At 40.9% G+C, this 26,337-nt stretch overlaps 1 protein-coding gene across 6 annotated transcripts in view; it reads right to left on the bottom strand.

The window, feature by feature from the left end:
• Positions 1-10,913: 10,913 nt before the first annotated feature.
• ST7 (suppression of tumorigenicity 7) overlaps positions 10,914-26,337 on the bottom strand; it is a 339,787-nt gene continuing 324,363 nt past the window's right edge. For all 6 annotated transcript variants that reach the window (XM_007525439.3, XM_007525440.2, XM_016189276.2 and 3 more), the window contains 3 exons: positions 24,588-24,680; positions 21,481-21,620; positions 10,914-11,266 (listed from right to left, as the gene is read on the bottom strand). In XM_007525439.3, coding sequence (XP_007525501.1) covers positions 11,171-11,266; positions 21,481-21,620; positions 24,588-24,680 — 329 coding nt within the window. In that variant the 3' untranslated portion in view covers positions 10,914-11,170. The remainder of the gene's footprint in view (positions 11,267-21,480; positions 21,621-24,587; positions 24,681-26,337) is intronic.

Below are 26,337 nucleotides of genomic sequence, written 5' to 3'. Positions count from 1 at the left end.
TTATTGATATAGAATAAGTGACATGAGAGCTCTGAGTGAACGGGAGATTTTCTCACTCTGACAACAGTCTAACTTCAGAGGGACCATCCTGGTTGTCGCTAACCAATCTGAAACCAAATATTGTAAAATATCACTTGTTCAATATAAGACCCACAGGCCTTTGGAGTTGGTGAAAAATCCTACTTGGTAGAGTCCCAAAGGGAGTGGTAGTTGCTGACTGGCTGCCATAGCTAAAACCCAGCTCTTCACAGGCTCTCTCTCAGGTGAATTTAGGGTTTTTTACTTGGATGACTAGAGAGAAAGCAGAGCAGTTGAATTATGACAGCTGCCCTAAGTGTTTGTTTCTACATTTCTCCACTTAGTTCAACTTTACTCAGGTCCATGAACAGTTGAAAGGCTCGTGGAGGGGCCTGGTGGTTGTGCACCTGGTGCAGCATGCTAATTACAATGCTCACAAACCCGGGTTTATATCCCCAGGCCCTACCTGCAGGGAAGAGCTTCAAGATCAGAGAACCAATGCTGCAGGTGTCCTCTCTCTTTGCTTATCTATTTCCTCTTCTCTGAATTTCTCTGTCTCTATCAAAAAGAAAGAAAGGAAGAAAGAAGGGAGAAAGGGAAGAAGAAAGACAGAGAAAGAACAGAAAAAAAGAAAGGGAGAGAGAAAGGGCTGCCAGAAGAGGTGGATTAGTCATGTAGGCATATATCCCCAGTGACAGTCACATGATAATCAGGGGGATTCATAGGCAGGGCAATAGTACACAAGAGCATCAGGTGTTCTGGAGGTTACCAGCATTTCAAGGCTGGATGCATGCTGGTTTATCTCCAAATTTTATGGGATAGATGTCTACTTGGTCAGGATGGTTGAACTTCCATGGACTGACAACCCCACCAATGTGTCCTGGAGCTCGGCTTCCCCAGAGACCCACCCTACTAGGGAAAGAGAGAGGCAGGCTGGGAGTATGGACCGACCAGTCAACGCCCATGTTCAGTGGGGAAGCAATTACAGAAGCCAGACCTTCTACCTTCAGCAACCCACAACAATCCTGGGTCCATACTCCCAGAGGGATAGAGAATGGGAAAGCTATAAGGGGAGGAGATGGGATATGGAGATTGGGTTGTGGGAACTGTGTGGAGCTATACCCCTCTTATCCTATGGTTTTGTTAATGTCTCCTTTCTTAAATAAATAAATAAATAAAATACTTAGTTGATAGAATCCTCTCTCTTTTTAAAATACTTTTATTGGGGGGGGAGCATTGATGGTTTACAGTACAGTTGTTTAGACATTGTTTTAATTTCTCATCTCCCCTTGACAACTGTCTATAAAACACTCTAACCATCCTGTTCCACCATCATGTGCTAAGACTCCAAAAGCCCTTTCTGCTCCCTCTCTTGTCCTCTGCAGATGTTTTTATATATCCCAGTGGTAACCCTAGAGGCAAAAAAAAAGAGTCAAAATGGGTGGAGTGGGGGGCAGTGGCACATCTGGTTAAACACACATTACTATGCACAAGGACTCAGGTTTGAGTCACTGCTTCCCATTTGTAGGGAGAAAACTTCACCATCGACAAAGCAGGTCTGCAGGTGACTGTCTTTCTTCCTCCCTCTCTATCTCCCCATTCTCTCTCAGCTTCTCTCTGTCCTATCCAATAAAATGAAAATTAAACAAAAAAAAAGGCTGCTAGAAGCAGTGTATTTGTACTGCCAGCACTGAGCTCCAGTGATAACCCTGGAGGTGGGGGGGGGGGGGAGAAAGTTAGGTAGACAGGGAATTAGAGGTAGATGAGTGAGTGAACTGACCACACTGCATCAAAGTCACTACCTATGCATTCAGGTTTTCAAATCCAGCTTCTAACCTGCTGGTGGCAATGCAAACTGTTGCAGCCCCTATGGAAGATTGTATGGAGAGTCCTTAAACACACACACACACACACACACACACACACACACATGGAATTTACCTTATGTTTCAGCAATACCATTCTTGGGCATTTATCCAGTGACACTCAAACATTAATTAGAAGGAACATACACACCCCTATGTTCATAGCTGAGTTATTCATCAACATTCTCCAAATGACAATTAACCACTAACTTGAAAGGATGTATGGACCCTGATGTTCATAGCTGAATTATTCAAAATAACCAAAAAAATGGAAGCAGCCTAAATGCCCATCAGTAGATGACTGGCTAAAGAAGCTACGGGCTGGGAGTCAGGAGGTAGTGCAGTGGGTTATTTATCGCATGTGGCACAAAGCGCAAAGACTGGTGTAAGAATCCAGGTTCGAGCCCCTGGCTCCCCACCTGCAGTGAGGTCGCTTCAGAAGTGGTGAAGCAGGTCTGCAGACATCTATCTTTCTCTCCCCCTCTCTGTCTTCCCCCTCCTCTCTCCCTTTCTCTCTGTCCTTTAAAAAAAAAGAAAAAAGAAGCTATGGGATATATATACAATGAAATATTACTCTTCAATCAACAAAGATGATAAGTGTTCTGTGGGACAAATGAATGGAACTGGAGGTGACTGTGCTTAATAAAATGAGAGGAAAGACATCTATCTACCAGATGGTTTTATTCATATGTGGAATCTAAAGAACTGATACATATGAAATTGCAACAAACAAAAATCCGAACAATAAAAAAACAGAAGCAAGCAAACAATTTCTTATAAGACTTTGTGAGAACTGTGGTGGTTATCTTTGAGAGGTGGGAGGGTGGAGACACAGAACTTTGGTGGCGGGTGTGGTGCAGAACTATGGGTTGTCAGAAAAGTCATGATGCATTTTTGACTAGAAATATCTGTCACAACTTTTCCAACAACCCAATATATCCTGTAATCCTACATGTTTCTAGCCTACTATTAATCATAAATAAAACTGAGGGGAAAAATAACATTTCACGTTTCTCAAAACCCACTGTGAAAAACATGGACTGTGTTCATTATCGCGGCCTCCTCCCTATTTTGAGGGCTTATATGATCTCTTCTGGGAACATTAGTTCCCAAGCTTCTATCAGAATACACATGGCTGGAATGTGAAGAGTAATGTGAAGTTTCCCTTGCCTTTTGGGATCTCCTCAGGCTCTGGGGTGTTTGAGAGGCGGTGTTTTTCTGGTATAGCTTTCCATGGGTCTAGAGGTCAGCAGAGAGAGTTAGGTAAGCAAGGAATTAGAGGCAGGTAAACAGTCAAACTGACCACATTGCATCAAGGTCAGTACCCAGGTGTTCAAAGTTTCAAATCCATTTCCTTGTCCCTGTAGTCACTGAGAGGGAAGGACATTAGGACTTGACTCACTGAGCAGTTTGGAGAATTCAAAGATGTCATGTACCCGCGATAGTATCTGGCACAAAATAAACATGAACCACAAAATATGGACTCCTACTAAAATGACAAGTTTAGGGAGAGAGTATGAATCAACATGTCAAGGATATTCACCCCCTCAAATCACAGATAATCTTATACCCAGTGAAATTAGATTCATTTGTTCCCCCATTCCTTTACTCAAACAAAGTCTGTGTGATTATTTGGGGGAACATGGTACACAAGGCAATAATACCTCCCAGATAAAGTGTTGACTTGACAGTTTCTGCAAAAACATAATGAGGGCATTAAACTGCTATTCCCAGAATAAATACATTTAACTTTATTTTAATGTCTCCCTGCCCTGGATTTCTACAAAATGATGCTCACTTCTGGTTTATCTCCATTCTCTCCTCTACCCATTTTATCCTGCCTGCCAACACTAATAAGATTTTGAATTCTAGAACACAGAATATTGAGTTATAGATAATGAAGCTATACAGATGATACCATAACACTGAACTCAAATTCTTTATGGTCCAGAGGGAGACAGGCAAGTAGAACTTGAAGATAGACAAGTAAAATACAGTGTAGTATGTTATGAATTTCACAGTGCAATTGGGAGAACATAGTAATATTCTCAGCACACAGTAGGACTCAGTAAATTTTATTTGAATATATAAATATATTTATTAAAAAATGAATCTAACATGCATTAGATGTGAAGTTTGTCTGTGTTTCAAGGGCAAAATATCTTGGGGATAAATTTGTAGCTTCTCCCTGCATATGTGTGTGTGTTGTGTGTAGTCTGAGGGCCTGATATACAAATGATTTCATTCTGATAGCATGACAGAGAAAGAAAATGGAGAAATATCATGAAAATGGAGCTTGTCCCATTGCTATGGACACTTAAATATGGTGCCAGGGCTTGGACCTGGATCATACGTATGACAAGGCATACACCCCACCTAGTGAACCATCTCTCTATCCTTACATTCACTTTCTTTGCATTTTAAGTAGGCATTTAGATGTTAGAGTTCCTTCACCCAGATAGATATCAGAGAAGCAGCCTGAAAGTATCGATTTGGAAGGTCTACTCCCACTGTAGAGACTGTCTTCACTCACAAGGGGGAATGAAGAAGCCAAGAAGCTTAAAGGGTCACTTTGTGGGTCAGTGAACAGCACCCAGATCTCAAAAGATGTCACTGGAGAGCCAGGCATTGGCTAGCACGAGTGTTCTGTTGCTTGAGTGTGGCACTGAAGCTGATAGTCAAGTGACTTCAGGGATACTCTGGGCTTAGACAAAGATGCTGAAGAGGAAGTGAGCCATGGGACTTTGGAATGCAGGCTTTGGGGAATGAGCTTCAAGCAGGAAGGAAGTGGTTTTAAAAAATTGAATAGACAGAAGTCAGGCCGTAGTGCAGTGGGTTAAATGCACGTGGCATAAAGCGCAAGGATCTGCGTAAGGATCTCAGTTCGAGCCCCCGGCTCCCCACCTGCAGGGCAATCGCTTCAAAGGTGGTGAAGCAGGTCTGCAGGTGTCTGTCTTTCTCTCCCCCCTCTGTCTTCCCCTCCTCATTCCATTTCTATCTGTCCTGTCCAACAACAACAACAACAATAATAATAACTACAACAACAATAATAATAACTACAACAACAATAAAAAGACAACAAGGGCAACAAAAGGGAAAATAAATAAAATAAAAAAATCGAATAGACTACTACTCTGCAATTAAAAACAACAACAACAACAACAAAGGGAGTGGCCAGTAGTGCAGCGGTTTAAGCACACATGGCACAAAGTGCAAGGACCAGTGTAAGGTTCCCTTGAGCCCCGGGCTCCCCATCCGCAAGGGAGTCGCTTCACAGGTGGTGAAGCAGGTCCGTAGGTGTCTATTAAAAAAAGGGGGTTTGAATTGTTTGGGTCTAAATGGATGGAAATGGCTGTGACTATGCTAAGAGAAACAGACAAAGGACAACTACTGAATGAACTCTCTCAGATGAGGAATATAGATAGCAAAAGCAAATGAACTTGAAAAAGTGATAACCACATGCTTTCAAGTCCAGTGTGTATATATCAGAGAATAATATTCCGGTTCGTTATTCCTCTCTATTTCTCATTTATAAGTACATAAATATTTTTTTAAAAATGGTAATCAAACAGACTCTTAGACTTCATAAGAACTATGGTGGTTGTCAGGGGTGGTGTCACAGACCTATAGTGGAGGGAGTGTTGACACCAAATGTGAATGTGAAATTATATCCCTGAAATCTTAGTAATTTAGTTAAATCACTTACAAAAATGGTTTAGAATATAATGTCAGCTTTAAAATATAGTATTCATTAAATTTAAAATGCTATATTCATTGTACACCCTCTACTACTGTACCTACTGGCCCTTCCCTAGACACATACATACATAGTCTAAGATTTGCTTGCCTTTTGCTAACAGTTGCTATTTTCAATTTCAAAGATTTACTTCTTTTTAAAATTTTTTTGTTAGTGATTTAATAATGGTTGGCAAGATTGTGGGATAAGAGGAGTACAATTCCCATCACCAGAGTGCCATATCCCATCCCCTCCATTGAAAGCTTCCCTATTCTTTATCCCTCTGGGAATATGGATCCAGGATCATTATGAGGTGCAGAAGGTGGGAGGTTTGGCTTCTGTAATTGCTTCTCTGCTGGACATGAGCATTGACTGGTCAATCCATACACCCAGCCTCTTTCTATCTTTCCCTAGTGGGTTAGGGCTCTGGGGAGGTGGGGCTCCAGGACACACTGGTGAGGTTGTCTGCCCAGGGAAGTCAGGTTGGTGTCATGTAGTATCTGCAACTTGGTGGCTGAAAAGCATTAAGATATAAAGCATAAGAAAATGTTTAATAATCAGGAACCTAAAGGTAAGAGTATAGCAGATGAGATTTGGGATCTTCAGGTTGGAAGGAGCTAGGAAGTCTACTTCTTAAGATTAGTTAGTAATATGTAAACTTTAAGGTCAAGGACCCAAAAAATTGTGAAATGGATTTGATCTAGATATAATGGGAGACAACTGGTGAAAGAAGAGAACTTATATTCTGTCTACAGCCATACCAACCTGAACACACTGATCTGAGCTTGGAAATAAGCAGGGTCAGGCCTGGTTAGTACTTGGATGGCAGAACTTCTTTCCTATTGGGAAGGAGCTGTAGTTGCTTACATCCTGCCTATTTTAGCTCTTGTAAGGAAAGATTCAGGACATTAAGTAAAAAAGGAAACAGTGACCCACAGGGTTTCACAGTGGTAGCACCATGGACTTGCAAGCATAAGGTCCTGAGTTGGATACCCACACTGCATATGGCGGTGATGTTCTGGTTTCCTCTGTTTCTCAGTTGTCTCCCTGACCCCATTAGTATACAATCTTTTTTTTTTAAGGAAAAAACAGACTATGTGAAAGTCAGACCCCATCTAGAGCACTATAATGAAATTCTAAATGGGGAGGGGGGTACACCCAGTTGAGTGTACATATTACTATGTGCAAGGACCTGGGTTCAAGCTCTCAATTCTCACCTATGGGGGGATGCTTCAGGAGCACTGAAGCAAGTTTGCAGGTGTCTATCATTTCCTTTCCCTCTTTATCTCCCTCTCTCAATTTTTTTGTCCTATAATATAAAACAGAGAGAGAGAGAGAGAGAGAGAGAGAGAGAGAGAGAGAAAAGTTGCCAGGAGTGGTGGCTTCATAGTGCAGACACCAACACTGAGCCCTAATGATAAACCTGGTGGTAAAAAATAGATTTTAAACAGAAGTACTTTTCACACTTCATAGAGGATTCAAGGTTATATATATATTTTCATCACCGTGGCTTTAGACAGAGATAGAGAAAGAAAGACACCACAGCGCTGAAGTGTGTGTGGGAGGTGGTAAGCCTCAAACCTGGGTCACATGCATGACCAAGCAGGCATGCTTCTAGGTAAAGCAATCTTGCTAGTTCTCAAAGTTAATTATTTTCCTTCTTCTGCTTTAGTAAAGTCAGATGCTTGACAGATGTGAATCACATAAAAGGTTTTGAAGATCAATGATTACTTCGAATCAGATCACTAAAATTCTCAAAGAATGTCATACATTCAAGCATCAAAAATGCAAGCACTGGGGGTCAAGTGGTAGAACAGTGGGTTAAGCGCACATGGTGCAAAGCGCAAGGACAGCATAAGGATCCCAGTTTGAGCCCCCGGCTCCCCACTTGCAGGGGAGTCGCTTCACAGGAGGTGAAGCAGGTCTGCTGGTATCTTTCTCTCCCCCTCTCTGTCTTCCCCTTCTCTCTCCATTTCTCTCTGTCCTATCCAACAGCCAACAACAATAATAGCTACAACAAGGTTACAACAAGGGCAACAAAGCTGGGGAAACGGCCTCCAGCAGCAGTGGATTGATAGTGTAGCCATTGAGCACCAGCAATAAGCCTGGAGGCAAAAAAAAATGCAAGCATTATACTGATGTGGGGCGGGTGTGAAGAGGGAGGGGGAATGGGGAGGAACCTTATAAGAGAGCATTCAGACCATGCTGTAAAGTGGTCCAATTCTACAACTAACTATTGGATTTCTCATTTCTTGTTAAAAGTTTCCCCATTCTATCAGATTTTCAGAAAGCAAAACTAAAGTGCAAAGGCACTTGAAGAAAATTAAAAAGCAAAAATTTCTACAACTATAGTGTTAAGTTCTATTCAATCAATAGAGTTTCTGAACTAAACTTGTTAAGGCACATACATTTCACTTCATTCATGCTGTGATTAAATTTTAAAGCTTTTTTTTTTTTCAGAGAGCAGGGCAGTCCCTATAAATGCTGACCCACATTGAAGGCAAGGTCCTGTAGAGGCCCACAAGAGGGTCCACTATGTTGTTCCTGATGGAGATGACCAGTGACAGTGGAGAGAGGGATTTGTTAGAGGTCTAGGCCCAACATGTCTATGTGGGAATCCCAGGATTCCCTGTGTAGGGTCTTGGTTGGTGGGTGGACTGGTAGTGACCAAAGGAGCCATCATTAAAGTATGCTGGTCTCTTGCCCTTATCCGGCTTTTGTAGTTCGTATTTTGTCTGACAAGGTTAGCCTTGGAGTGATTGAAGGAAGTGAAACAGAAAGTAGGGAAGGGTGGGTGGTAGCACACATATGGTGCAAAGTGCAAGGATCAGCATAAGGATCCTGGTTCAAGCCTCTGGCTCCCCACCTGCAGGGGTGGGGGGGGGAGTCGCTTCACAAGCAGTGAAGCAGGTCTGCAGGTATCTATCTTTCTCTCCCCCTGTCTTCCCCTCCTGTCTCAATTTTTCTCTGTCTAATCCAACAACAGCAATACAACAATAGCAATAACAGCAACAACAATAAGAAAAAAATGGCCTCCAGGAGCAGTGGATTCATAGTGCAAGCACCAAGCCCCAGAGATAACCCTCAAGGCAAAAACAAATAAACAAAACAAAAAGAAAGTAGGTGAGGTAGGTGAGTAGGTCTAATTAGAAACCATTTGATTAAGTACTTTATGGTACCTAATTTAAAGTGTCTTTTTTTAGGTCTTTCTACTTGCTTGCTGCACTTATTGAGTCACTGCCAACTATTTTGTACTTTTACTTTAAGGTGTATATTTTCCCTTAACTTATGGATTCATGTGCATGTGTGCTCTGTCTCATGGGCCCTGGTCTCTATCTAGGTTCTGTGGCTTTGTTAGAAAGTACACCACCTGATATGGAATTGAGGAGTTTTATGAACTAGGAACAGTCTCACCAGAGTACTGGAGCTGACATACTCTGCCACTGGAAGAAGATGGGCCTTGCAAAGAGTGCAGCCTAGAATGTTCCTAGCTATGGCTACAGAGTGTGAGCTCAGACCTACAGGGATGCAGAGGTTACACAGGCTTCAGTGCTGAATATGGGCCCTGAATCAAATCGATGGGGTTTGCAGTTAACAATATTTATATACTTTTCCTATATTTGGGAGCTACTTTCCTCCCTGATGCAGCTTTCTAGTCCTGTTTCCAACTCTGATAACATCTCCCCAGATGATTCCTTTATCCCTACTGAATATTAGTTGTTGGGCTCATAAAATAGTTGTTGGAATATTCATAAAATAAACCTACTAGCCTTTTCCAAACTGGAGACCCCAAATCTCATCTGCTATAGTCTTGCCTTTAGGTTCCTGATTATTAAACAATATGTTCTGCTTTATATCTTAATGTTTTTTTCAGCTACCAAGTTGTAGATTCTACCATGTTGCCAACCTGACTTCACTGGACAAATGACTTCATCAATGTGTCCTGGAAACCTACCTTTTCAGAGCCCTGACCCACTAGGGAAAGATATAACTAAAATATGCCTACTAGCTATCTACAAAATGGAGAACCCCCAACTCTTGATCTGTAATACTTCAGCCTTTAGGTTCATGATTGGTCAATGATTTGTTTGGCTTTGTATGTTAACTATCTTTTCAGCCACCAAGTTCCAGATGCTAGCATGATGCCAACCAGACTTCCCTGGACAGACAACTCCACCAATGTGTCCTGGAGCTCCATTCCCCAGAACCGCATCCCACTAGGGAAAGAGAGAAGCAGGATGGGAGTATGGATTGACCTGTCAACACCCATGTTCAGCGGGGAAGCAATTACATAAGCCAGACCTTCCACCTTCTGCACCCCACAATGCCTTTGGGTCCATACTCCTAGAGGGATAAAGAATTTGAAAGCTATCAGGGGATGGGATGGGATATAGAGATCTGGTGGTGGGAATTGTGTAGAGTTGTACCCCTCTTATCCTATAGTTTTGTCAATGTTTCCTTTTTATAAATACAAAAAAAGAAAGAAAGAAAAAATGAAAGAAAGAATGAAAGGAAGAAGAAAGAAAGAAACAAATAAAGATAGAGAGAAAGAAAAAAGAAACAGGCTGGGAACATGGATCAACCTGCCAATGCTCATGTCCAATGAAGAAGCAACTACAGAAGCCATATATTTCACCTTCTGCACCCCATAATGATCCTGAGTCCATGCTCCCAAAGGGATAAAGAACAGGAAAGCTTCCAAGAGAGGGAATGGGATATGGAACTCTGGTGGTAGGAATTGTGTGGAACTGTATTCTTCTTATCTTACGGTCTTGTTGATCATTATTAAATCAATAAAAATGGGCAAATATATACAAATATAGACAGATAGTTGCAGAAATAATAGTTAACCCATAACGCAACCTTATAGAACTACTGTCACTTACGATGGAGGGAATGGGGATCCAGAACTCTGGTCGTGGAAATGGTGGGGAGGTGTACACCTGTTATCTTGTGATTTTGTAAATCAATATTAAATCACTAATAAATAAAGTCTGCTCTTAAAAAGTTTGAAATCTTTTTTCTTTTGTGCTTTTGGCCTATGGAGACAGTTTGGGTCTAAAAAAAAAAGTACTTTTGAGTCAAAGAGATGTCATTTTCTAAGTCACTGACTTGGATATAAAGATCTGCTGAGAAGGGTTCCCAGCAAAACAAACAAACAAATAAAAACAAGAAAACAAAACCATGGCATGTCATTGAGTAGATCTGAGTCCCCAGTAAAGTGAATTGTAAACTCTTGAGGTTTACTTGGGAAACCCACACTTTCAGGGTTGGAAGACAGAAGAAGACTCAACTTGTTGCTGCAATACACAAAAGTTTATTTTTTGATATTTTTTTTCTTTTCTAAAGGCAAAATATAATAGAACTGAACATCAATGAATTTTGTACAACAAAAACAGCTTTTAATATGGAACGGACAATCCATGAACATTTTCAAATTGTGGAACGGCTTCCCTTTTTCAAAACCATGCTTTCTTCCAATCCTTGAGGAGTTGGCACAGAGATAGTGGCAGCCCGATGGGTGAGGTGAGTAGAAGTATGGGCAGCTTTCCTAGATCCGTGTCAGCTGGTGCCACAAACTGGATGGGAGGATGCTTTCCACTTTCTCCATGATAAAGTTTAAGGGGGCAAACAAAGTGCTGAGGAACTATGAAGAAAGCAGAGAAGCACAGAAGTCAGGAGAGCTTTTGTTCAAGACTGTAAAATAAATCTCTCTAACTCTGATTTATATCTTAAGTCTCTGCACTATGAAGGTCTAAAAAGGCTAAAAAGACATACATAATACATACACACATATATATTTATGGGAAACATCATAAATATAGTCTGCTATGTTCAGATGTAGAGGAACAAGGCTGCACCCAGCCCACACCTCTCAGAGCTGGGATAAAGATAGAATGTCTGAGGGATCAGGCAGCAGCACATTGGGTTAAGCACATGTGGTGCAAAACACAAGGACCGGAGTAAGGATCCCGGTTCAAGCCCCCAGCTCCCCACCTGTAGAAGAGTCCCTTTACCGGCAGTGAAGCAGGTCTGCAGGTGCCTGTCTTTCTCTCCCCCTCTGTCTTCCCCTCCTCTCTCCATTTCTCTGTCCTATCCAACAACAAACGACATCAATAACTATGACAACAATGAAAAACAACAAGGCAACAAATGGAAAATAAATTAAAAAGAAAGATAGAATGTCTGCTGGTGATCCCTTTCTTCCTCTGACAGTTGGTCCTCAGTTCTGAGGCCCTTCTACTTGTCTTCACAATCTGTTGGCTGCCCAGGAAGATGAAGAGTGCCATCAAAAGGCACTGAAAAATGAGAAGAAGCAAGTGGGTGAGTTTGTTCTATGGTTGTGAATAGCCTTGGGATCCTACTGTCCTCCAAACACTTGTGCAAAACCAACCATTCCATGGACAATGTGTCCTTGTTGAAGAGGTGCTACTGTGACATCTCTGAGCTCTCTTTCACTTGGTTATAAACTCCTTTCTGTTTTCTCATGCAGGAAATAACGCTCATCAACTATATTGCCTTTGAAGAACGTCAAGTGCCTTGGCTAAGCCTCATTTAAGATAATTTCAAATGTATGATGATTACATTTTCTGAAGAATAAACTTTATCCCACAAAGAATCTAGCGTCTGGCAGAAGAGCTTCTTCTCATTTTTCAGTGCCTTTTGATGGCACTCTTCATCTTCCTTGGCAGCCAACAGATTGTGAAGACAAGTAGAAGGGCCTCAGAACTGAGGAGCAGCTGTCAGAGGAAGAAAGGGATCACCAGCAGACATTCTATCTTTTTTATTATTATTTATTTTCCATTTGTTGCCTTGTTGTTTTTCATTGTTGTTGTAGTTATTGATGCCGTAATATAATAATAATATAGTCTGACACCAGATGGGTATTTGGATAGTCTCCTTGCCCTGCCTATTGAGAACTAAGGTATTATCTTGCTGGGGTTCAATACATGATTCTTGTGCTCTGAAATCCTTTGTCCTAATCTGTTGTCTATAACATAGCACTCTTCACACCAAGAATTTGCCATAGAAATATAGGATGTGAATAAACAACTGGGGATCTTGGGGGGAGTCATAATTCTGAGGTTGACAAATTAGTACCGAGTGCATTTAGTGAAATTAAATAGGCTTCTCTAGTTGGTTCTATGTTCTACGGGTTGTAGGCCTTCCAGAAGGGGTATGACAGGCATGAGTTTTGCCAAGTTTCCCAAATCCATTTGACCCCAGGATCTTTTCCTCTATTTGTTTATTGTCTTTAACACAGTTCCTAGGAATTTATCTCAGAATCTCATACATATTTCATACTACTGAATCATACATCTGACTCAACTTTTATTCTACCTCACTATTTTAGAGAGATTGATAAGGACAGGAAGGAAGGAAGGAAGGAAGGAAGGAAGGAAGGAAGGAAGGAAGGAAAGAAGGAGGAAAAGAAAGACACCAAAATACTGCTCCACCAACCAGTTCCCTTGGTGATGTCCTTGCTGCTCTAATGTTGTCCTGGAGATCAAGTCTAGGATCTCATACATGGAAAGTCATATACTTTATTACCTCTTAGGGCCCCACTCACTTTCTATTTCTTTCTTTAAAGAATTATCAGAGCACACTTGGAAAACCTATAACACATTATAATTGAATAACCTAGTGTGAGATTTGTATACAGGAAACTTAAAGTATAAAATCTGGAATCCTCTACCACTTTTTTACATCAATTAAAATCATTTACTCAGCAAGGCACTTACGTGCTGGATAACATATAAAAGACACTAGGATAACTTTCGTGCTGTATTAAAGCTCTGGAAAGAAAGGGGCAGTAAGGTTGGGACACACCAAAGTAATAATAGCAGACAGACATGGAAGAGTAGAGTGCCGAAGTAGCTCAGTTGGGACAGCGTTATAGTCCTTGCATAGTCCAGGCTTGAGTCCTGACACCACATGGTGGTGCCATGGGTACTGAGGAAGCTCTGGTATCCTATCCAGAGCTTCCTGATATCCTAGCCATATCCACTGGGGCCATTTCAGTTGCCTCCTCTGAATTTTTTTCTCATATTTTCTGTAGATTGGATTTACTTCCTTTTCTGAACTACCATTCATTTTGATGTGTGTGTGCATGCGTGTTTGTGGAGCCAGTGTCTCACACATGAATAAGTTCACCACTGCTTATATCAGTACTATTTGGAAGCAGCCCAGATGCCTAATGACAGATGAATGGTTAAGAAAGTTGTGGTAGGGGAGTCGGGCAGTACTGTCATCTGCATTGGCAAACTGGATTGACTGTGGAAAGAGAGGAGAGGGGAGTCGGCGGTAGCACAGTGGGTTAAGCGCACGTGGCACAAAGTGCAAGGACTGGCAAGGATCCCGGTTTAAGCCCCCGGCTCCCCACCTGCAGGGGAGTCTCTTCACAGGCAGTGAAGCAGGTCTGTAGGTGTCTATCTTTCTCTCTCCCCTGTCTTCCCTTTCCCTCTCCATTTCTCTCTGTTCTATCCAACAACAATGACACCAATAATAACTACAACAATAAAACAAGGGCAACAAAAGGGAATAAATAAATAAATAAATTTAAATAATAGTGTCGTGGTATATATATACACAGTGGAACACTATTCAACTATAAAAAAATTATGAAATCATCTTCTTTTGCCTTGGATGGAACCTAACAGAATCATGTTCAGTGAGATAAGCCAAAAAAGAGAAGAATAAATACTGGATGATCTCATGAATAGGTGGAACTTAAGAAACAAAGAGGAAAAGGCAAACTTGGACTGGGTGTAGGCTGTTGCACCGAAGTAAAAGGCTCTGGGGGGAAAGGAGAAGGGAGGTTGTGGTGAGGGCTTGAGATCCTGGTACACGATGTTGGAAAAGGACATCAGGTTGAGAGTGAGAGGGCTCTGCAAGACATCTATCACAGGCAGATGAGAAACTGGGCCCATGTATCAACAGCTACACTGTAAACAATTAGCATCCCAATGGAATGATAAAAGAACCTGCTTCATCCTGGATAGAACTTGAAAAAATCATGTTAAGTGAGATTAGCCAGAAGGAGGATGTATATCAGATGAACTCACTAATAGGTGAAATTTAAGAAACAAGGAGGGAAAGGCAAACATGGGGTGAAACTTGGATTGGACATGGTCTGTTGCAGCAAGGCCAAAGACATGGGGGTAGGGTGGGAAGAGGGGGCTAAAATTAGGGCACTGGCGACCTAATGCATGATGGTGGAAGTGGTATGCAGACACCTATCATGGAAGGATGAGAAATTGTACCCATGTGATAAACGTCTTGTAAACAATTACTTCCCTATTAAAACAATATATAAAAGAAATTGTCAGTCTTTAGCAAAGGTGGGATGCTTTTTCTCTCAGGTGGGTCCTAGACAGATGAAAAGTTCTACAGCCAAAATTATCTTTTCCCAAGTGTGTAGTATGTACAGTGGTCAAGCTACAGAATGGACTGTCTATGCATTCAATTTGTAGCTGGATGGGGTGTTACCTGTGAATGTAGTTGGGAAGCATCACAGGAGGCATTGGGCTCAGGAAGGAGTGATCACTGTCTCTGAGAATTTGTAAAATTCTGTTTATAAGATATATGATGGAACAAATCTGCTAACTGCACTGACCAAACAGACACATTTTACTTATTTAGATGTAATAAGAGGTCACCATAAAACATAGTATTTGCCTATAGTACTCATATCAGGTGCTAAAATGTCCTGGTTGAATCAGAGATTCTGATAGGGGTTATAAGATGGAGCTTGGGGGTAGAGAGCTTGACGGTTATGCAAAGAGACTCTCATGCATGGGGATCCAAAGTCCCAGGTTCAGTCCCCCACACCACCATAAGACAGAGCTGAGCAGTGCTCTGGTAAAAAAAAAAAAAAAAAGAAAAAGAAAAGCAGCTTAATGACTAATATGATATTGCCAGTGAAGGCATAACTTCCTAAAGATTTAACCAAAACCAGATGCAAAAATCTCTGCTGTCGTACTGGGGGTGTACAGAAGTATTAACACGAGCCAGCACAGTTACACAGATGAAAGGCAAAGTCTACACGTTGTGTAATTCCATGCATAAAAAATGTGAGTCTATCAGCAGAATGAACAGAAATGCTGTCACAATGTCTGTTCAAAACAAAGACCTATTGGTCTGTTACCTTTATTTGGGTGCTGAAACTTGGGTAAAAATTGTAGAACTCTGGAAATGAAAAGATAAATCTCATCTGGCTAAATGTTTGTGATTGCCCTTATTTTTCTCACTTGTACAGTAAGACACAGTAGTCTGACTCTCCCTGTGCCATACCTGTCCTCAATAAGGTTTCATAAGAAAACTAAGTCTTAATACCTAGAAATATAGGCAGTGACTTGTTCCCTCACATGTAGAATGTTCTATCCTTGGAAGAATTAAAAACTAAGTCCCTTGAATCTCCTACAGACAAATCTCATCACAGCATCCAAGTTGATCTGTGCAACCTCTACTACGGTTCTCTTTCTCTTTATTCTCCTTTAGCTCATCATTCTCCCACCCCCTCACCCACAAGGAAGAAGTAGGTGATGTAATGAAATATCTAAAACTGTTAGGCTTGTTCATTTAGTAAACAGATGAAGGTCAATGACTTTCATCTAAAGGTATTAAAAATAACATTCGGTGCATGGGGAAGGATAGGATAGATTTTCAGCTCCACTGTAGGGGGATGGAGGTAGGGACACAGCCCTTTGGTGGCAGGAATGGTGTTAATATATAAAACAAACAAACAAAAAACATTTGGTAGAACCTACCTTGCATGGAATGTTTACTTGCATTTTTTTTGCATATTTGAAAATAAGTCAGTATCTTTTTGGCCAGAGGCTCAATGAACATGCATAGAAAAACAGCAGTTCCACATATAGACTTGGGACATTTATTGCCTGAGAAGTTAAGTCTGAATGAGCAACACCAGGCAACTCTGGAACAGCTCATCTATCTCCATGTCTAAAACTTCTGTCCAGAGGTCAGAAATACACAGTCTAAAACGCCCTATAGTTCAATCAGTGTCTTACGGTGAGAAAAAGCAACTGAAGTAATAAAAAGGAGAGAGTGACACTTCAATCGCCTGATCTTCCTTCTCCAGAAACACCATTATTTAGGAGAGGGTCATGGCTTCCAACATGCTTCATTAACATTTGAAAACGCCTCTGCTTATCTGAATAAATTCCAGGTGCCCCACTGCAATCAGACAATTGACATTTCACTGTAATCAATATCAGACTTCAAAGAGGTCAGGGCCTACATGTGAAGACGAGAGTCAGAAGTCAGGGGGCTCTGTCTCAGAAAAGGAGAGAGACCAGAGGAGTAAAGACAGGGCCCTTGAAAGCAGAAGGGGTCAGAATGCTGACCTTGCCACATTCTGGGTTAGGAATGATAACTTATTTATATGAGCAACCTTATCTTGCCAACTAAACATTCTAGGAAGAGTTAGTCTAAGTCATTGAGGTAGATTAGATTAGAGAGGGAAGCTAGCTGAAGCCTCTCATTTTACTATTTTCTAGTGGCTTTCACTTCACTGTGAGTTGCCTTACTGACTGTATATCAATGTGTAAACACACTGAGAGTTCCCAAGCTGTATGCTGCCTGGACAGGCAGTGCAATCTCTGCATCTACTAAGGGTCATTCTCCCAGGGACATTATCTCAGGCCCAGGCTGAGAAAATCATTTTCACAAGCTGCAAATGGTTCCAGGCAGCCTATAAGGCCAATGTGATAACCTGTGGAGGACTTGGTGAGGGGCCTGATGAAGTGACAAGGATGGAAATGTGGAGAAGACTCTGGGGGTAGAGTGTGGAGGGGGTGGGGGGAATGGGGCTTGTCTCCTTTAGGCCATCCATCTTTCTTCCCCACAAAGTCTCTCCAGACGTTTTTGGGAACTGTTAAGCCTTAATGAAAAGCATGATGAATGTGACCCTCCAGAGAGAGGATTAAAAGCAAATTTATCTATACTACCTTTGAAAATTATGAGTAGCTGAACAAACTACCACACCCTGGTAGAGTACAAAAGAGGAGGACCACAGAGGTGAGTTTATTGTTTATACAGCTACTTAACTCTAGACTCAAAATGAAAGCTTTGGAAACATTAAGTGAGAAAGAGTGGCCCCACTTTCTAACGTTCACAATGTGCGGCCTTTCTGGTATCCTGGAGAGCATACAGCATGTACTAGAGAATACCCAGTCCACAGTACACTGACTGCCCCTCACTCCTCCCAACCCCCTCCCGGTTAAAGAAATTTTCATGTCATTTGTCATTGCTTCCAAACAGTGGCTCTCAGCCCCAGCTTCATATCTAGATCACCCAAGGAGAGTCTGAAACCCAGAGACCCATGCTGGACTCCAGACAGATTGAGTCAGAATAAGGGGTACAGTCACTTTTAAGTACCCCCTCCAGATGATTCCAAGGTACAGACTAAAATCATTGATTGTTAAAAAAACCTCACCTTACAGCTCTGACAGAACACTACACATTTGTAAATACCTGCTTAGAGGTTCAGCTTTCTTGGAACCAAATGATCTTTATAGAAAATTTGGCCCTCAAACCCTAGTAGAATTTTCTAAGGCTCTCACATAAACACAAATTCCTGGGTGCTAATACTCAATATTCAGACTTTGTGGTGGTGGGGGGGAGAATTTTATACACACTCAAGGCTGAGAATCTCTGTTCTGATCCTAAAGTGTCACCATGTCCACATGGTAATTTCAGCTTAAGGAAAAATACTGGGCAAGGACATTTTCTTTCTTGAACATTGCCTAATATTATAGCTATTATTTTTTCTTAATATTTTTATTTATTTTAATGACAGAAATAGAGAAAAAGAGAGGAGGAGACAGATCAGAGCACTGCTCAGCTCTGATTTATGGTGGTACTAGATATAAAAGCCTGGGACCTCAGAACCTTAGGCATGAAAGTCTTTTTTTTTTTTTTCCTCCTCCAGGGTTATTGCTGGGCTCCGTGCCTGCACCACCGCTCCTGGAGGCCATTTTTTCCCCCTTTTGTTGCCCTTGTTGTAGCTTCGTTGTGGTTATTATTATTATTGCCCTTGTTGACGCAATTCGTTGTTGGATAGGACAGAGAGAAATGGAGAGAGGAGGGGAAGACAGAGAAGGGGAGAGAAAGATAGACACCTACAGACCTGCTTCACCGCCTGTGAAGCGACTCCCCTGCAGGTGGGGAGCCGGGGGCTCGAACCGGGATTCTTACGCCGGTCCCTGCGCTTTGCGCCACATGCGCTTAACCCACTGCGCCACCGCCCGACCCCGAAAGTCTTTTTTTGCATAACAATTACGCTGTCTCTCTCTACTCTGTTGCATATATTCTTATTTAAATTTTACTAAGCTATACTCTAATATACCCATTGTTTTGGCAACTAATTCTACTTAAAGGCTGGCTTGAAAGTAGAAGTAAAATAAAGATAGGGCCATAAACAAACTAGAGAGCATCCAAGAAGAAAAATCACATCATATACAGCAGACTTATGGGAAATAAAGATAGGTTGCCTAGAAAAAGAGAAGATAGTCAGCTGTCTTAAGAATTTATAAGAGGAAGTGAATTTGCTCAGTTTTATTTCGGAGGAAGACTAAGAACAGTAAGTGAAAGTTAAGGTAACAGATTTTATCAACTTAAGAGTTCTGAATGACCCAACAATGATAAGAGGCTTTAATGTTAAATAGTTAAAGTATTCAAGGCAAGTCTGCATGACCTCTATCATGTCCCTTTCAATTCTAAGGCTCTGTAGTTATAAGCATAAAGGAAAAGAAAAGTACTAAGCTGTATCTAGTGGTTATATACAATGATCTTTTTTGCAGCCACCACTAGGATTTGTTTACTTAACAATCATTTATTGAAAACCTACTATGTGCAAAGTACTGAGCAAAAGTTTTGGAGATACACAGATAAGGAAGACATGCTTTTGCTCTCAAAGAGCTTAAATCCTAAAAAAGAGCACAAACTTTCAAAATTTATACCATAGCACAGTAACTGTGATAGTATAGACACTCATGGAATACCACAGGATGATAGAGTAGAACTATCTAACTCAGTTTAGGAGAAACATAGAAAGTTGAGTATAAAAGAATGAAGACAGTAGGGTGGACAACTGAAGGTGATGGGCAAGTCCATTCCATACAGAGTAACAAACAGTACATGCAAAGGCACTGATTTGTTGTCAATGATCTTAGTACACAGGGAACAGCCAATCATGGTAAGTCTTGGTGGAAATCTGTTAACCAGAACCTAGGGTGGAGTCTGTATAAGAGCTAAGAAAGATGTGCCTGTCAAGGGCAAGCAAGGACCAGATCATAAAGGCTCTTACATGTCATAGTAAGGAACTGGGACTTTGTCCTGAAGCTGGTAGGAAGCTAGTGACAGGCAGGGAGGTGACATGCTCAGACTTTCAAATTAGAAAGATCATTCTGGAGTCAGTATGAAGAAAAGACTGGCAGAGGCTAAGACTAGAGACAAGGTGACCAATTAAGTCTCTAGCAGGAGTCCAGGCAAGAAGTAAGACCTAAGCTAAGAGAAAGCCATGGAAGAGAGAAAGAAAGAAGTGTTATATTTACTACTTGTCTCTCATGGTTTAGGATAGAACCCCCAGATTATGGAAGCTAGGCTGTGAGCAAAGTAGGGGGGACTCCTGGGTTTCTGGATTGAGTAACCAGGTGGATGATAGTGAAACGGACTAAGGTGGTCAGGAATACAGGAAGAGGAACAGTTTTGGTGGTGGGAAAAAGTTGCTGAGGTTAGTTTCAGAAATGCTGAGATTAAGGTGTTGTTAGGGTCTCCAGTTCATCTTCAACATCCATGAAAATACTCTTACAACCCCAGTCCCTGAATTCTGCTGAGCAGAAAGTGTCAATCATCTGGGAAGGGATTAAATAAACCCAGCCAGGTTAGAAGTCATTTATTCTATTCCTGGGTCTTGAGATCAGAAATGATGTTGTAGGAAAATTATTCCTGATGTATGGAACTAACCTGAGATAAATTCAATAAATTTATCTTCATTTCATGTAAAGGTTGATTTGGCCAGGTTTCAATAGGAAACAATAGTTTTTGGTTTTCAATCTGATGATTTTTCTTATTAAAGCTCCTTTCCAGAGGTGACAAAATGGCTCAACTGGAAGGGTGCCTGCTTTGTCATTTGCACCAGCCAGACTGGTGTCTGGACTCTATTGGGAGATGTTTTGGTGCTATGTTGGATTCTTCCTCTCTCCCTCTGTTTCTGCATATATCTATATATCTATATATAGGTAGATATATAGATATATATCATCTCAGAGTGGGGAAAGCCTAGCAATGACAAAATTGTCTTCTCTCCATAACCCTTCTTAAAGATTCTTAATATAATCCCACATTTCTAAATGTATTATCTGTTACTTTTCCATTCTATAAGTTTTTGCACTCTCTCAGTTCATTCTCCCAAATAAGCCAAAAGGCTTGTATATATTCATATTTTAAAAAATTTAAATCATTTTTGAAATGTAAATCTCATCTTTCTTGAGGGATGACCCACATCTAAATATTACAAATTATGTTCTCACATATTTTTCAATAGTTAGGATTCTCTTATTTATTTAGTCCTTGTGGACTTCATGTATACATTGGAAACTCTTGGGAGAGAGAGAGAGAGAGAGAGAGAGAGAGAGGCCAAAATAAGGCAAAGCATGCACCATCAACCCATACTTTCTCATTCATCCTTCAACCCATTGATTTCACTGAGGACAATGACAACAAACTGTGAATGAATAATCAATACAGACATATACAAGACACTCTCTACTTTTTTTATGCTGCTTCCCTTGTCTCTCTTGCCCTATCCTGGAGATCTCTCTCTTAGTAAATACTCACAGCTTTTGCAAACACTCCCATGAGTTCTGGGAACTGATGTGTCAGGAGGGCCAACATGGCTGTGAAGGAACACAATCCAGCAGTAAAGAGAATAAAGAAGGGAAGTTCCTTCTTTGGGTAAACTGAGACTTCATGAAAAGCTGTGGGAAAGAGCAAAAAGGAAAGATTAGGGTTAGAGTGAAATTCCTTCTCAGGGGACTTCTATGTGGGGGGCTGACTCTTCAGAACTTTGGACGAAGCCTTCTGGGAGTAAAGAAGGTAGAGTGAACCATGCTTGACTGAGACCTGGCCAACATCTGAATCAGCTTTTGGCTGCCTATTTACTTCTGCCAAGTCGCTGTTCAACCTCCAGTACTGTACTTAGGGGCATGGGAAGGCTGATTTTGGGGGTGTCATGCATTCATGGGCAGGGACAGTAATGCCATTTGTGCCTAACATATAGCATCCCTTTCTCAAAAGCAAACACAAATAAAACACAATTTTATTCAAATTACAAATTCTATTATTTATTGTACAAAATCCATAAAATCCAAAAATAAGTATACTGAAAGTAATAAGACCTTTCTCTGGACTTTTACATCCCTGTAATTTGCCTTATTGTAACAAGACTGTATTAGTTTATCTTGTATTTTTTTCCTTCCTGTAATTTTTTTTAATTGTAACAAGGCAGTATTAGTTTATCTTGTATTTTTTCCTGTTATACTCCAAGTAGATTCTTGGATGGTGCCACCCTGACAGACACTCAGCAAGGACCTCACATGTTGGGCTATTCAATCTTAAAGGGTTGGGGACAAGGCTGTGAGGGTTATCTGGTACCACTGTAGCAGACACTTGATGATAAATGTACTTCTAACAGACACCAAAAATAAATAAATAACTGGTGCTCTTCAGAGTGCCTTTCATAACTTTTACTTTTCAAACATAGAGTTCAGGGAAACCAAAATGCATAAAAGCCCAGAGAATTGATTCTTCTTATTCTCAGCTTGCTCTGAGTAACTGATGACCAAGGTGGATGAGAGAGGTAAGGGAGGAAGGACGCCCACACAGCTGAGAAAAGTGCTAACTACTGGAGGTTTGGGGGAACATGGATCTGTATGTGAGAATTTTGCCATTTGAACCACAAGTGCCCCCATTTTCCTCCGGACACTCAGTACTTTGATGTCTGTCCTCAACTTTTCAGTTGTTATTTTGAACCCTTGAAAGTTATGCTGAAGCTGAGGGTGGAGGGGAACATGGAGGCTCAAAGCACAAATGAATGTGTCCCTGGGCTTTGGGCAGCCAGCCTTCTGGAATTCAAGTACAGGGTGGTAGTGGCTCAGGGTCTACGTTGGCAGCAATAACAAATGTTTAAAACGTAGATAAACATTTTGTCCTTTCTTTTGTTACTGCCTTTCAATGTCCAAGTTGCAGGTGGTATCATGATTCCATCCTGACTTCCCTGGTCAGACAACCTCACCAATGTGTCTGAGAAGCTGTTATCTTATAATTTTGTAACTCAATGTTAAGTCACTATTAAAATTAAAAATAAACAAAATGCAGATAGACTAAAGCAAATAAGTAAATAAACAAACAGATCAACCCTTGTCAGATCCCAGACCCCCTGAAAGATTTTGAAAGATCAGACTTGAACCACTGCATTCAGATAAATAAATGTGAGTCATAATTTTCTATTTCATGCTTATCAAGATTATTCCTATAAAGTTTCTTTTAAGAATGGCAATCTTATTTTAATAGTAAATCTATCTCTATGAAGCCTTGACTGGATTCCATTAAAACATTTTGAAACTGTGTACATTTTAGAAAATGGCCTTTTTCTGCTTTTGTTTTTGTATTAGAAAACCAACTTAACCAAAGATCTCTCTGAAGGAGAGTCAAAAGGTAATGTATAGACCCATTACAGGGATTTCTAAAGTCAAACTGAATGTAGAATGAAGTAGCAGACCCTTTTCTACAATAAAACTCCTGGTTTCCTAAGTAACAAATCTTAGATTGGGGCTGGCTAGTGAAAAAAATGAGTGCTTGCCTGTCTCCAGCTACTTCACAGTGATTCGTTTTGCACCCAGAACCCCACCAGGTTGGAGATTTATGACTAGTTTAATAATGTTTGTGTTGGCCAATTTACTATGAACAATCAGAGGGCTCCAAAGTGACACTATTCCCCTGGATAAAGTCTTGGCATATATTATGAGACTCAGTATAACTTGGGCTGGTAAAAGGGAGGGGTGGCAGTGGGAGGGAAGATGGGAAGGGAGAATAGCCATATTTGGAGCTTATTATCTGAGGGAGAAAAGTATGTCCTAAGTCAGGGCCACATGAAAAGCCTGGACATGATCTTTTACACAGTATGATTTGATAATAACTATTTAGCTAGAATTGTCAAAACAATGCTATATTACAGTAAACCAAATCATACTTTCCACATGTGGTAAGGGCTATCAGGCTGCTAGCCTGTAAGGTTCTTGAGGGCAGGGTTTCCCCTCTACATACTGTACATAGTACTGAGGCTGCACGTGTGCTCTACACGTTACACCAACTCACTGCATGCACTCCACGAGGTATCACAGAGAACCCTTCTAGCCAACAGCATTGCATCACCGAAGACAGCACCCCCACCCTGGCCCACGACTCTGCCTCTGGCAGTGATGCCAGGGTCCCAGTGCTATCCTCCCATGCCTGACTCATCTGCAGTTCCCTCTGAAGTCAGAGCTTCCTCTCTGAATGCCAGTCAGTGCAGACTGCATTTGACCAGCTGGTGAGCTCAGAAAAAAACTCTGTCAACAGATCATTCCAGTAAATACACCCCCACACTCCTAAGCTAAGGGTCTCTGTGTTCCAGCCAGCCAGTACATGATGCCTCTTCATGTACATTTCAGTCCTCTGGGGTCCTTTCCTTTAAGAATCTGGAGAGACTTAGAGGTGCAGGAAGCCAAACCCACTCACATAACTCACTTTAATACATATACTATCAAACAGAGATAGAGTAGGGAGAAGAGTAATAAAAGGCAAGGAACATTATAAACATTTATCATTCCCACCTCTCCCATCCCCACTTTCAGGCACGCCACCCTCATGGGCTGAAGAGAGTGAGTAGAGCGGGGGAGACTTACATGGAAGCAGCTCTCGATCTGCTGTTTCTGTACAGATTGGGTAAGGGTAAAATAGATGCCCCTTTTCCAAGGGATACGGGATCATGCGAAAAGCTGAAAAGGAGAGACAATATGTTAGAGTTTGGTATTTAGTTCATGACTTCTCCACTTCAAAAAAAAAGAGGGGGGTTTGAATGTATTTTACAACAGGGGACACTTCTACATATAACTCCCAGAAAATATGTAAGACTTACCCAAACTCTGAGTCATGTGCCAGATAAGCTGTCAGAGATGCATTATGATGTATGACTCACCCATTAATCTCACACTATATATTCTGGACAAAACTCACAAAACTGGGTGGGGATAAGGGCGCAGAGGAGTAGAGAAACCATCAATTCTAATGCCCAGGGTTTCCTCATCTACAAAATATTGTTAAAATGTTATAAACACTAATTCAATATAGCTTAACTGATGGTAATAACAAAACCTGGATTGAAATGTTTCCCCAAGAAGCAAATGTGGATTGACTTGTTGGAGCTTGTTACAGATGTACAAATATGAGAGGCATTCTACCATGTTTATTTAAAAAAATATGTCTAGATGGATTAGAATTCCAACCAAGATGGATAAAAACAAATATCTAAAATGTATGATTTCGGAGGTATTTATAAACTTTATGAATCTTTTAAATATTCAGTACCACATGGGAAAAATGGATCTGGAGAGAGTAATTATCTATATTGTCCAGCCACCTAAATCCTGCTTTTGTAGCATAACATTAAGTGTCACGCTAAATTATGGTCTTCCAATCAATCCATCCAATCCCACTATCACATGTGTTACTTTCCCTGTTTCAATGTCATCAGCATGTTAGTCTCACTATTCCTATGAACAGTGGTCTTTTTTCTTGCACAGATGTCCTTTACTATAACATGCTGTAGGTACAAAATATAGAAACTACACCCTATACTAGGGATTTCAGATAACAGTCTTTGTCCTCATGTGTGTCAAAGAGGTGATCTTTTAGTTTTCAATGTTAGATTTCAGAGAATTGCAGCTACATCCTCAGCTGTGTAATTACCTAAGCCTCTCGAAATGCTGTCGATGTACACATTTATCTTTTGCATACTTATTTCAAACAGGAATCAGAAACAAAGAATGTTCTCCCTCACAAGAAATGACAAGGTTCCATTGTAACTAGCATCAGTGCACATATGGTATTTATTCTGGTGTCTGAATATTATTTAAAAGTAAAAACATTATGTATGTGATTCCAGCATTTGGAATGCAGTCAATCTGCACCACAGTGGTATCACTCTGAGGTTACAGCACATTGCCACGGAGAATATAAATCACTACAAACGTGGGATTAGAGCAGAGCCAGTTTGCTGGCAGTTTGCTGAGGTAAAAGTGTTATCAATTTTCTTCCCATTACAGAAACCTCTTAAACAGAGATTAAAACATTAAAAACACCCCAGACTCTCACTCTTCTTAGAGTGAAAGGCTCAGCCTTGTTCAATCAGAACTTCTCTTTCATGCAAACAAAGATGACTTTTGCCCACAAGGACAAGCATGAGAGGAGCTCCCTGCACAGGTTGCTAGCACACAAAGGTCACTTGAAGGAAACAACAACCTTTTTTTCTCTAGGTTAGCAACAGGAGGGATAACACACAAAACCAGACCCCCGCCTTAAATGCCTTTATATGAGACACTAAAAATCTTCTGAGAAGCAGCATACTCTAACTTAAACTGCAATAAGGCAGGATTT

The sequence above is a fragment of the Erinaceus europaeus genome, chromosome 8 (genome assembly GCF_950295315.1).
Source record: "Erinaceus europaeus chromosome 8, mEriEur2.1, whole genome shotgun sequence".
In the NCBI taxonomy this organism is placed as follows: domain Eukaryota; kingdom Metazoa; phylum Chordata; class Mammalia; order Eulipotyphla; family Erinaceidae; genus Erinaceus; species Erinaceus europaeus.
This window is presented reverse-complemented; position numbering and strand designations above follow the sequence as displayed.